Raw genomic sequence first — 13,263 nt, forward strand, 5'->3', positions numbered from 1 at the left:
GAACAGGTGAAAAGTTAGCGGTTAGAGGGCTTTATGATTAAGGTGAGTTACCCTCACTTTACAGATTTAAAAAAAATGGAATATTACAAATATTTAATATCTGGCTTTTGAATAAAAATTGTATATTTCATAGTTTTTGGATAGTAAGACTCTTCTTGTCTACTTCATTTAAAGGCGCTAACAGAAAATACTAGTATATGCGAATTTAAGTCTGGGTACACTTTTTTTCAGTCTGTGAACGTCCTTCGCGAACATGTTAACCCGAAAAGTGGTTTGTCACCGATTACCAAAGTGGTTGTCACAGAAGCGTTCCAAAGAAGGCAGCTCAAGTTGCCCAAGACAGGCCGACAAAATCGGATTCGGATATCAACTACTCGCTGACATTTCCAACAGATTTTGAGTACACGATCAATGGTTTTCGTTCTTAGATTCATTATAATTTGAAATATATGGCTTAAAATATTATCTTTGTTTAAATAACTTTAAGCGAGATTCTCAGTAATAAGTGTTTTGTGTTATTTTTTGTAAAAATGTATACGTAGCCTTGATCTAAACTGACTGCCCTGTGTAAAGGTGAAAAGATGGGAAGTTGGGAAGTAAGAGCTCGACACAGTTTTTCGAGAGTTGGCCGCCCTTCAGAGGCAGGCAGGTAGATATGACGAATCGCGGACGGATTTCGAGGAGATTATCTCCAGCGGCATTTCCAGCTTTGTTTGTTTATTTGACCGGTGATTTACTCCCCACTACCTTTTTTTTTACGCTTTGGTGTAGGGCTTGGCACCTGGATTTGGGCTTGGGCTTCGGTTTCGGCTTGGGCTTGGGCATACTCAAAAGTTGCACATGAGTTATAAATATTAAAATGATCAGATAGAAATCTGCGACGACAACGGTCGTCTCCACGCCCAGAAAATGTTTACTCTCTCTCTCTCTCTGTGGCCCGAAAACAAGTGCATGCGACGACGGTGGTCGATGGCGGGTGGACTGCCTTAAAAACGAAAGCCAAAGCCAAAACCAAAACCAAAGTAACCTCGATAGCCAGCCTGCCAGCCTGGGCCAGTTCCATTTATGGAGCTCAAGACCCCAGATCCCCAAACCCCAAACCCAAAACCGCGACAGATGGTCATCACACCATGCCGCGCATTGTCAACTTTCATTCAACGCTCACTGATTGACTGCAGGCTGCGTTCAGCCATGTAAGTTAATGAAATGCCCTTAAGTGGACTCAAAATGCTGACTTAAAAGGTGGTTGCACAATTGAAAATAATAAATAATAAAGGGAGTATTAAAAACAACAAAATTAAGGTCATTTTAAAATTTATCTATTGACGAAACATTTTAAATTTTGCTAAACTTATCATTGAATATAGTGGTGTGTCTAATGCAATAAATCATCTCGAAGTATGAAATCCAAAGGTGCTGTCAAAATTGTGCCTTTAATTAGTCCTTTCCATTTGCAGGTCATTGAACTATAAAATTTATATGACATTTTTAAACTGAAACTTACAAATCCAGCTATACATTTTGCTTAACAGATTTTTAATATATACTTTTGACTCTAGTGCAATAAATTATTTTGAAATTTGAAATCCATCAAAGGGGCTGTCAAAGTTGTGCCTTCAATTAGTCCTTTTAATCCACAGCTCATTGAAATGTCGACCAGACCGTCGCCCCTTTTATTTATTTTTTTCCCCCCTTTGTCGCTGTTGTTTTTGCTCAGTTTTGTTTGTTTTCGAGAAATTGTTCGAATGCCACTGATTGAACGCGCCCTTCTTTTCAATTTTGCCTTGGCGCTTCTGTTAATTTTTTGGGCATCGGGTTCCATTTGAATTTTAGACACGCTGCGCTTTATTTATTGACCCAAAAATCAGATAAATAAATTTTGTGTTTAAAAAGCGACAAGTAAAGAAGAATGCCGAAATCGAAATCGAAAAAAAAAAAAAACGAAAACAAAATCAAAATCAAAATAATCGCATGCGCCATATTCCCCCCCCAAAAAATCCAAGTCGCTGGGAAATCGAAGCCAATGCATGACCATATGGTCAGCGTCGACTCGTCGGGCAAAAATCTGTTGGAAAATTGTGAAATTGCGTTGGGGGAAATGGTGATGGAAATGGGAACGAACGGCGCAGGTTGCGGCTTCAGTCAAAGTGTTTGTATCTTTGTATCTGTATCTTTTTGTTTCGGTATCTGACTTTGCGGAACGGCCGAGCCTTTCTTTGCACTTCGCATCGCTGCAACTTTAGTCGCAAAATTCGACCGAAAAGAGTCAATTTTTGGGCTGGCAAATTTGCATTTTGTTTGGCTTATTTGCACATTTCTCACTCGTGTTTTGTTTGCCGTTCTTATAATTTCTCCTTATTTTTACATTCCCCCTTTTAATTTGCGTTATTTTTCGGCAACATTTGTGCAAATATTTGGCGTGCAAAAAAAAAGAAACAAAGACAGCGGAGAGAGGGCAACGGAAACCTTTGGCTGAATCCGGGTTCGATTCTCTTGGGTTCAACTGGGGGTTAAATTCCTTGCAAAAATGTATGTACTAAGGCAAATTGAATCAAGGTTTCCTCTTATGCAATCGGTAATAAACCACTAGACTTTTAGTGCCATAGTTAAAATTTAATTGAATGTCATTAGTTCAAAATTTGAATGAAAACTTTAAAACCTTTCAGTCTTATGTCCACAAGCGAAACAATTCATTAGTTGGAAAGAAAAAAAACACATTTTGGCAACATTGAAATCTAAAGTGGTTATTAGGTTTTTTTTATTTCAACTTGTATTGCAAGTCCGCTTATCTTCGTTATTATCTTTCCATTGTCTTTATTATCTTTATCTTTAATGATTGACTGATATTTTTTTTACTTAACTAGCTGCGTAAACGTAATGACATTTGTTTTCCGTAGGTTATAAAAGATATAGGCGACCGATTGGCGACTTTTGCAAAACGTATCTTTAGGAGTTTCCAGATGTGAAAGGCCATACAACCGGGACTCCCCATTAGGTACATTTACAATTCAGTAGCCCAAACTCATTTCACATTGTTTGTATTCCATCGACTCATGCACTTGCAGTTTTAATATGACTTGAATCTGACCGGTTCAATTTGCCCAGTTTTTCATTCATTCATTTGTTCGAAGACTGTTTCGCCCACGCAGCACACGTCGCCGTGCAAAATCGGCCCACGCACGCTCTGTCTGTCCGTTTGTCCATCTGTCCGTTTGTCCATCTGTCCATCTGTCCGTCTGTCCATTTGTCCGTAAGTTTGTCCAAATGACACTGGCGTCAGCTTCGTGGGCGTCAATTGGGAGACGCTGCGAGAATTGATTTCACTTTTGCGGCACTGCGTTGGAGTATCTGCATCTGCATCCGAATCTGAGACTGAATTTCAATCTGAATCTGAATCTGAATCTGAATCTGCCTCTGCATTGGTAGTGGTATGGGTATTGGTATTGGTATTGGTGTGCGAGTGGGGAGAATCACTCTTGACTGACTGACATTGGCCTTAATGAGGCACGTAACTGCGGCTGCCGGTGGTGTCAACTTCAACGATTAATACAAGCACCACATACAAAGCTCTCTAGAGGTTGTGCAACGAACGCATCCCTAGTAATCCCCCGCTCCCAGTAATAATTGGCAGGTGTCTATGTACGAATGTGATTTACGATTATTACTTGAAACAAATTTATAGACGTTTGGTCGACGACGTAGCTTTTAATTGCCTGAAGTTAAGAGAGAGGCATCGTTTTTTTTTAATTTGTTTTTCAACAAATTTCTCATAAATAAAAAGCGATATTTTGGTGAATGAGCACCACTAAATCTTAGATCTTAAAAAAGGATTTTGTTCCTTGAGTTGCTTCTCTATATCAATTTGTATGTGACTGATTGCAGTTAAACCTTTTTGATTTATGTTTCCGGTTGGTTTTAGTTGTATTCACTAGCACAAGTACGCAAACTTCAAAAATATAAAATAGAGCTGAGGCGAGATAGATTGTTTTTTAAAAAGTCTTACTATATTTGCTCATAAAGTTAAAGTAACTGTGGCCGATCGCTTTAAAACGGACATCATCTTAAACTAAACCTTAAAAGCTAGCGTTAATAGGATTAGATACAAATAATATAAGATATGAATTAATATATGCTTAATATAAAATAGCTGGGACTGGAAGTTTTCGAAATCTAGAATCTAATGGGGGCCCCATTTATGTAATTATACGGTTTATTTGCCGTTCGTTGACTTACCTGTTGCACACTGGGCGTGGTGGCCGTGCCCGCTGGCGATTCGAGCGGCGATCCGGAGCAACTGGAATGACTGCTATCCTGCGAGTGCGACTGTAAATAGAGTATACGCACGTTAAGCATACGCCGTGTGGCACATCATCAAATCAAATCCTCACCTGTCCGTTGGGATTTCCGTTGAAGTGACGCACGGCGACCACCGGCGTGGATGTGGCAGAGGAGGATGCCGAAAGGGTGGCCGAAACGGCCGCCGCCGCTGATCCAAAATTGAAGTTGTCCAGCGGATTGGTCATGGCGATCAGCGAGTTAAGGATCTCGGGTGTCTTGGGTGTGTGGCCACCCATCAGGAGGCCGCTACCCTCGATGCTGAGCAGCGAGGAGGCCGGTATGTTGGAGTTGAACATGGTTGCACAGCACACACACACTCGGCAAACAAAAACAAAAACTAAACCGAACTAAAATTAAACGTAACGAACTGGTGCTTTCTTTTTTATTTCTTTTTTTAGTTATGTATTCTTAAATCACAGTTAAAGGCCTTCGCGTTGCATTGGTTGGTTGGTTGGTTGGTTGGTTGGTTTCCTACTATATATTATACAGAGTGGGTTCTGGAGGCACACACTTGGGTGGTGTTTTACTTTTCCGCTTATCACAACAAGTAAAACTCCCTTTTCTTGAACTCTTTTGAACTCTAGCGTTCTTGTCTCGGTTTATTTGGGTTTTTGGGTTTTTAGGGGCAGGAGGAATATGGCCGGTCCATCGGTTCCCATCGGCGCAGATCCCCGACTTTTGTTGTTCCTCAGAGCGCTAGGGCCGAGCGAATGCGTTGAACGTCGAAAAGCCGGCACCTCTCGCTTCACATCGACAGCGAATCTGCAAAATTCACAGAGAAAAAACACAAAGAGAGTGAGAAGAGCGTCAAATATACACGTATGTATATATACACAGAAAAAACAATGTTGGTAGTAAAAAAAAAAGTACCTGAATCTACTCATATTTTCAATTAAATATAAAATCAATACATTTAATAGAATGCATAAAAGATTACATCATCAAATGTTCGAATTAAAGTGGAGAAAATAAGACTGGTATTTTAAGTGCATTATATTTAAGTTTAAAATGGATTAAATATAAATTAAATTGAAAATATTGATAAAACAAATTTTAAAAAAAAATTATGATTCAATATAAAATATTCGAGTTTAAGTGGAAAACAGTAGTAATAGCAAATGGTGTTTTAACTGCATTGTATTTAAATTTAATATGGTTTAAACTTAATTATTGGAAACAATTCCATATAGTTCCATATTTAAAATGAATTAATTGAATTATAAAATACTTGCATTTACTAAGCATGTTTTAGCAGTGTAGAGGGAACGACACACAGAGAGACTTACGAACGTAAGTGCACAATGTCACCGTAAACAAAAGCAATTAAATTATAAAATAAACTCGTCCAAATTGATTCATGTAAGTCTTGGCGTGTCACGTGATCATCTAGCCTACAAATCACGATATCGTGATTGATCACGCACCAAGAAAAACCCCCCGTCTCCCGTCCATCCCCCACATAGTCAACATGCTTCAATTAAGCCATTAATCGGCTAATTAAGATCGGGCACACTTTCCATATAGCGTCTACACATCGAGTGGGAGGGTGCCACTGCCAATATATATAAAGATATATAAAAGATATGGTGGGGTTTTCAGGGGGCGTAACACATTCCTAACGGGTTGCCCGAGGTGAAGGTGAGCAGAAGGAGAAAATGCAGCGAAATTCCTCGGCGGCAATTGAAACGGAATTGAAATGCAATTGAAGGCAATCATCCATGAATTCGCTTGACTCCCGAGAACCCCTAAAAAGTGAAGTGAAGAGGAGAGGGCGGGGACTGCAGCGACTGGGCTGTATTACAGTCTAAAATTTAAATGAAAAACAAAATTGAAAGCGAGTTTAAATTCAAATAAATTATTAAAATGTTATAAAATGACATTACCTATTTTTAGTAAAGTAATATTTATAAAAAAAAACTTGTTTTACTTGAAATATAATGCCAAACATAAAAGTTAAACAGATAAGAGTTATAAATTAACTCTTAAGATGCGGTATATATCAAAAAGAAATTAAAGCAAATCGACAATGGGGAATCCCTGTATAATTTATATAATTTTAGAGCTTATAACTTGTAATGGCAATTCAATTAGCGTTTTGCTTGGAAATACTTGAATTACAAAGAAATTTCAGGGAATTTCTTGTTAATATTTTCCTACCACGTGGAAATTACTTCAAGCAATACAATATTATAGGTATTATAATATTTCTTACACTGCATTGCCAACTTAATCTTTCTAATTTCTGTCTCCAAACTTCACTTTATTTAAATGGCATTTCTCTGAAACTTTTCCCCTCCGCGGATTCTTGTGGCATTTCGAAGATTAACCATTTGACAAGGATCAGGGGATGGTTAATGTGGTGGTGGTGCAAAAAATAAAAGGGGGTGGTGGGCGGCTAGTGGTTGGGCGCAAATTCGCTCAAAATGCAAATTGAGCCTGTCAAACTTCAAAAGCCGAAAAGCAGAACACAAAAATCTCATTTCTGTCGGTTTTGTGCGTGAGTTCTGCTTTTCTGCCGCTTTGGCCTTTTGGCCATTTATCATATGGCCAAAAGTGTTTGCACTTGTGGTGGTAAATGCTTGATGTGTGTTGTATGTATATGACATGCTCTATAAGTTTTAGAGAGCCTCCCCTCATTTTGCCGATCTGTTCCAAACCGAAAGTCAGTCAGTCAGCAGCAAACAGCAAAACGAAGGCAGAATAAAAAATTATGATTTATGACTCTCGCATGTTTCTTTATTATTTTGGGGTTTCGGTTTTGGGGTTTGTTATTTTGTTTGTGAGAGCTTTTAATGCCTTCTGCTGCTGCCTTTGAAGAGGCTCTTTCCTTCGCTTCCACTGCAACGACGAAAATCACTTTTGACATTCGCCACGCACAAATCGCGCAAACACATCGCTTTTGGCCCGGCTCTTGTTTTCCACTTGGGGTCCGGCTTTGATGCCAAAGTATATTTTGACCAAATGCGGCGAACGTCAACTTCAAAATGCACATGCGTGGCCTCCCCGCGAGAACTTTTGGGGTCAGGGTAGCCCAAAGCTATAGCTGAAAACTGCAAGTCACAAAAGAGAGCTGTTTCACTTAAAACGATTGCAAACTATGATTTTTTCTTAATACATTTTTGTTACCACTCGAAGTTCTTTACTTTAAAACTATTAACTTCCTAACTTATAAGCCATAATTTCGTTGACTAATTTCAAATTATACTATCAAAATGTGGAACCAGCAACCTTTTGCTTGCACTTGCCACATTGACATTCCTCAGTTGTTTCACTGCTGCTTGAAAATAAAGTCATTTGCGGCTGATTTGTGGCTGGCATGTGAACTTCCACCAAGTGTGCGAGTTTTTGTTGCCAATCGAACCGATTGATGGCTACCAGATCGAACAGCAAATATCAAAAAGAGAGACAGAGAACACAGAAGCTTGCGCAACGATCGATGAAGATATATGCGGAGAGATCGTGTGGAGAACAAAACCATGAATATGCGATACAGACGCTGGCAAAAAAAAAGCTACAAAATTCCATAAATTGTTTAACTAATCAGCGCGTACTAAAGAATTCATAAAAAACGAAACATTTTAACAATTGTTTTATTACACTATTAAAGTAGCATTGTTAGCTTTAGCACAAGTTACAGAAGGGCATTAACAAGCAGCTTGTTTAACGATGTACTCTTTATATTAGCGTTAAATGTTATCGATTCTAGCGTTTATCGATTGGTATTTCATATAATCATCGGTTAAAACGCACTTTTTTTTAACCTATTGCAACTTGATTTATCAACCATTTTTGAGCGATGTCACAACTGATCGGGGCATTTGCTCTGGTCACGTCGCTTTCTAAAATATCCCAAAAGTGTGACCGATGGGTGACTCAGAAAACGATTCGGATTCCCGTCCATTTGCATACGATTAATGCAAATGAATGTATTGTGAACCGGTGCGATTGCACAACGAGCATTATAATAACAACACCTAATAATTGCGATACATAATAATAATACTTCGGTCGAGGAGCACGGACCTGCATTTATCATCGGGGCGTGCGATGTGAAAACGCTGCATAAGTACATTAAGCATTTGAGTTATAATATATGAAAAATATAAATTTTGTCCGTACATCTGCCACCACGAACGTTTATCGTTTTTTTCTTCTTTGTTTTTGTTTGAGTTGTTTCTCTACGTGCCCCGGTCGCACTCCACATTTCACACGAGCCAATAAGTGGAAAAAAGGCAGAGAGCAGCGAAAACTATGCCCAGCGCCGTCGAAACATATTGAGACATTTTTCAAAAAAATATTTTACTTGAAACAGATCAACTGGAAATAAAACAGTGCAGGGCTAAAAAAAAGTGTAGTTTTTGTATATACGTTTTTTTTGGGACCACTTAGTTTAGTTACTACGCAAAAGCGTAGTAATATTTATCGTTCTGTCGTTTTAGATTATTAATTACCTTTAACATACCAAACCTTGTGCAATGTCCATTTCATGTAACCAATTCATGGAATGAAGCCTAAATGCGTGAAATGGTAATGCGCAACCAACTTAACTCTCTATAAATTATGTGGCAACGCTGGTAAACGATTAAAGCCGAATTTAAGTTAAATTCTTCTCGCCTTCTTTCTTTTTGCCTCCAGTCAGGGTGATTTTTAATTAGTTTTTCTGTTCGCTTTGGCGATGGTAAAGTACATATTATTAGCTGCAAAACTGTTACTAGCAGAGATGGCATACATGTTAATTTAACACATCTGGGTACCTCAGCTAATATTATTTCATGAATTCGTTTGTAACGCATAAACAATTGCTTTTTTTAGTTCATGTGAAAATTCATGAAACGATTTAGATATATGTTTTATAGGATTGAAAATTTCTACCTCACTGCGTTACCGGCTTCTGACCAGAATTATAACACCCTCTGCTCTGCAAGGGTATAAAAGCAATAATCCACTAATATGAAACCATTTGAGGCATCCACAATCGGATGTCTCAGTTTCCTGGAAACTATAACAGGGTTCTCTTCTGGTTTTCTGGTTTCTCCTGCGTCATCGGATTCCATTTCAAGCCTTTGGCCGTTGATGTTGTGGGGGAGGATTGCTCTCCATCTCCACATTGTAATGGAATGAAAACTTTGCCAACTTTGTTGTTCGTCATCTATTCTGTGTTCTTTTTCTTTTTCTTGGTTCTGATTCTCTTATTCATATTCCGAAATGGATTTGAGCAGAAAGTAGTGGGTGTTTTTCGTGGCAGTATCTGTATGTGGCCATAAAAATAAACTTTCATTGTCGGGAGACAATCGCTGCTGCCTTCTTTTTCTCGTTTTTTTTTTCCTATTTTTTGCTTAATTAAAAGCATTGCCAAAGCCAAACACAGCAGAAAGGCCAAAGGCAAACACGCAGCGTGTGGCGGCGAGTGTACGTATAGTATCTGATAGATACGAAAAATGCCTTGGTAGTACGGCGGGCGTGCCCTTTGTCAGCTGTTTTCCAATTAAGAGCTACTGCAGCCAGAGGGGGTTGCAAATCTCCTCGAGAATGGCACAAAAATTTACACTTTAATTAGGCGTTTTGATAGTATATCTATCTGCCTTTGATTAGTTTGCTAATAGGTGGTGGTATGGGGGATGGTGGGGGAGGGTTGGCTATAAACCCTAGCTCAGCTCTGCCATTAACATAAAAGTTTACGAATGGGCCCATGGATATACGAGATTGGGAGGGCTGTATTTCTCAGGCCAACCTCTACTCTCTACTCTTTAGACGAAAATGGGCCGCGTGGCGATTCAATTAATTTATTATTCACTTAAGAGCGCCACGGGCAAACAAATTGGGGGAGGCGTTTTCTTTGGCGATGACATAAAAATGTTATAAAAATTAAGCGCACACAAGGAAGAAGTTGGAGCGAAACAGGCCAAGAAGTTTTCGCACATTCCAAATGCTGCGTCCCACTGTCGTGCCAAAAATGTCCTCACAACGGGTGGTGCTGCAAATGGTGGGTGGATGGTGGTGGTGTTTTTGGGTGGTGCACATTCACTTATGAAGAAGGAACGCGTGGCGCAAATTTTATAGTTATAAACATTTCCGTGCACGTTCCGAGCGTTAAATTTAAGAGCCACAAAAACAAGACAGACACGCAAAAATATAAATATGAAAATTGTTTAAGGGAAGAAAATGGGAACGAGGGAAAACCGCACGGTTGAGTACCCTAAGAATTTGGGATTTTATAGTTAGAAAAAAAATATAGGTGTTTAGTAAATACAATCAAACATTAAAATAACTTTTGCCAAAATTAAGCTTATTGAAATTTCTTGTCAAAGTTCGTTAAACAAATAAAAAGCTATACACCTAAATTTATATTTATGTCCCACAGAAAACATATACTTCCCTGACCAGCGAGGGTATTTTAGGCCATAAAACTCAAACTGTCGGCGGCGAAGTGAATGAAATGCCTTGAAAATGGAAAATTATGGAAATGAATTGGTTGACAGAAGGACTCGAATTAGAGAAGCTGCCCAAAAATGCAAATGAATGGGGGTGAGTAAATTTACTACTCCAAAACTAAAACTCACAGTAAGTTTATCGCTTGGAATGCGGATTGTGTAATCGCGATTGGGATGTGTATGTACTATGTTTATATGTAGTATATTTATATATCTATAGTTATATATATCTTGTGCATCGAATTGCAGACGCCTGTTCCGCGTATCGGAATATCAAGGCATCGTGGTAGTCACTGCCTTTCAGATAAGCGAAATAAAAACGAAAAACTTGGAGTGCACTCTGGAAATACGCTTCTCTTTTTTTTTTTTAGAGGTGTGCGTGTGCAAGGACGTTCGCAATCGGAACATTCATTAAACTTTGTGTTTTTTATCAGGCTTATCAGAAACGCTGCGTGTCAAAAGATGTCTTATCGTTGCAAAACACGGGCAAATCTTATCTGCACACCACTGTGTTGGTGTGCCTACCACCCCACACTACCCCACACTTCCAGCTACCCTCTTCACTCGCTTTTCTCCGGGTCTATCATTCTCCAACTCTCCTGTTTTCCCGTTCGATTTGGCGAAATCTAATTAATTTCTAGAGCTAATTCCCTTTATGACATCAAAGCGATTTATGCTGATTAAGGTGACATTATCGCCGCTGCTCGCCGTTTGCGTGTTCTTTTTTATTTATTGTTATTTATGGCCACTCTTGTGGCTCTCTTTGTGTGTGGAATTTTATCAGAAAGCCAAATGAGTTTTGTTTGCTGTGTGGTTTTTCGGTGTCTTTTCATTCGTCTCCAAATCCATTTAGAGCACTTTTCGCACCTCGTTTCGGACTGGCCCAAAAAAAATACACTTGTACACATTTGTATCCGCTAGATGTTCTTCTCGGCCATGCGACAGCCAAAGATATTCTCTGAAACGACGGAATCTTCATCATCACAGCACAGCGGCGATCATCATCTCGTCATCTTGCCGATTTGTATGAAGGAATTCGCAATAAAAGTCTTTATTGTGTTTACTTATTGCGAACGGGAATCGAGAACGGCCAAAATGGAATCTCAGAAACACACAGATACACAAATTTACACACAGCTACAGAGTATATCTAATGGAAATTTCTGTGTTGGCGACGCGTTGTAACTAAAAAATAAAAGCAGTGGCGTCCGTCGAAAGGGGATGGCGCGGAGAGAGCAGTTCGTGGTCAATTCTTGGACTGCAACAGCGGACAGCTGTCGAGAGTTCGAGGAAATCCCCAGATCGGGGTACAAAAAAAGATTGCAATTTACTTCTTTGTTCACTACGCGGAAAATATTATTTTAAACATGCTAAAAATGTGTGCAGCAATGCAGAATTTGAAAATTAACTTTGAAACCCCCTTGACTGTAATTCTATTAAAATTTAAAAAAAAAACAAAATATTAAATTAATTAAATCAATACAAAAAGCAAAAATTTGCTGTTTTTATTAGTTTATTTGCAAGGATGGGAATCACTATTTGGTTTTTTATTTCAAACTTTATTACTTTGTTGGCAATGCACAGACTTTGGCATACTTGAGAAATCACTTATCATTTTAGTTACACAATTTGTGGCGTTTATTTATAAATCGTAACCAAGTGCACTAACATATGTTACAAATAAGCAGATCATGATGGAGAATATTTTCAACAAACATTAAACTAAATGAAAATTTTCCTAATTACGCTTTTTTTAAAGATTGTCTTTTTGAACAATATATCCTCGCCTTTTTCCCCTGCTTTGGGACTCTTGGAGTGCCAAAAAATGGGTAGTGAAAAGGGAATTTGTAGAATAATGTGATAAAGATGGGGGAAGAGAGCCATCAATTAGCGGACAACGAATGTGTCCCAAATGTATTTTTTAGCCCAGCCCCAGAGGCCACGCCCAGTGCACCTAGCTCGGGGCAGCTGGAGGGCACACACACACACACACACACACACACACACACTCATATATGTATACTGATGGGCTCCCCCACACACACGCAGATACACATATAGCTGGCATGTCCTTGACACATATCCTGCCATACGCTCAGCACGCACATCCTGTGCGAGTGTGTGTTAGTCTGTGAGTGTGTGAGTGGGCCAGCCAACGCCTTGTGGGGCTTCATCCAAACTTGGCCCTAATCCATTTGAACTATCCCCGTTCTCGGTTTGTTGCCAACTGCCAACTCGCTTCCTTGCCTTCACACAGAAAGAAAAACATATGTAAAATCCACATAGAAAAAAATTATATTTTACTATTCACAAAAATGTCATGAAATTTAATATTATCAATTAAAATAGTAGACATTTAGTAGTAAGAGTCTTAGGCTAGTAATCTTGTGGGTTCCAATCCTGCTTTGAAGCGAATTTTTTTTTTTTTTAACTTTTATTAACTGTTGATTTTAGGTCCACAAATGGTTCTCTCAAAAAGCATTGTTTGGTATGC

The 13,263-nt window shown here is 38.9% G+C and overlaps 2 protein-coding genes across 2 annotated transcripts in view; one reads left to right on the forward strand and one right to left on the reverse strand.

Moving 5' to 3' along the window:
* LOC108138403 (activating transcription factor 3) overlaps positions 1–13,263 on the reverse strand; it is a 38,924-nt gene that overhangs the window by 5,286 nt on the left and 20,375 nt on the right. Inside the window, exons 3-4 of the mRNA XM_017260586.2 lie at positions 4,389–5,100; positions 4,234–4,323 (exon numbers count right to left, since the gene is read on the reverse strand). Of these exons, the coding sequence (XP_017116075.1) occupies positions 4,234–4,323; positions 4,389–4,634 (336 nt within the window). The 5' untranslated portion in view covers positions 4,635–5,100. The remainder of the gene's footprint in view (positions 1–4,233; positions 4,324–4,388; positions 5,101–13,263) is intronic.
* Positions 6,583–13,263, forward strand: part of LOC108138404 (calcineurin B homologous protein 1) — a 46,181-nt gene continuing 39,500 nt past the window's right edge. The window contains exon 1 of the mRNA XM_041707124.1: positions 6,583–10,863. The gene's annotated coding sequence lies outside the window, so the exon portion shown is untranslated. The remainder of the gene's footprint in view (positions 10,864–13,263) is intronic.

The sequence above is a fragment of the Drosophila elegans genome, unplaced genomic scaffold, assembly GCF_018152505.1.
Source record: "Drosophila elegans isolate 14027-0461.03 unplaced genomic scaffold, ASM1815250v1 contig_149, whole genome shotgun sequence".
Classification (NCBI taxonomy): domain Eukaryota; kingdom Metazoa; phylum Arthropoda; class Insecta; order Diptera; family Drosophilidae; genus Drosophila; species Drosophila elegans.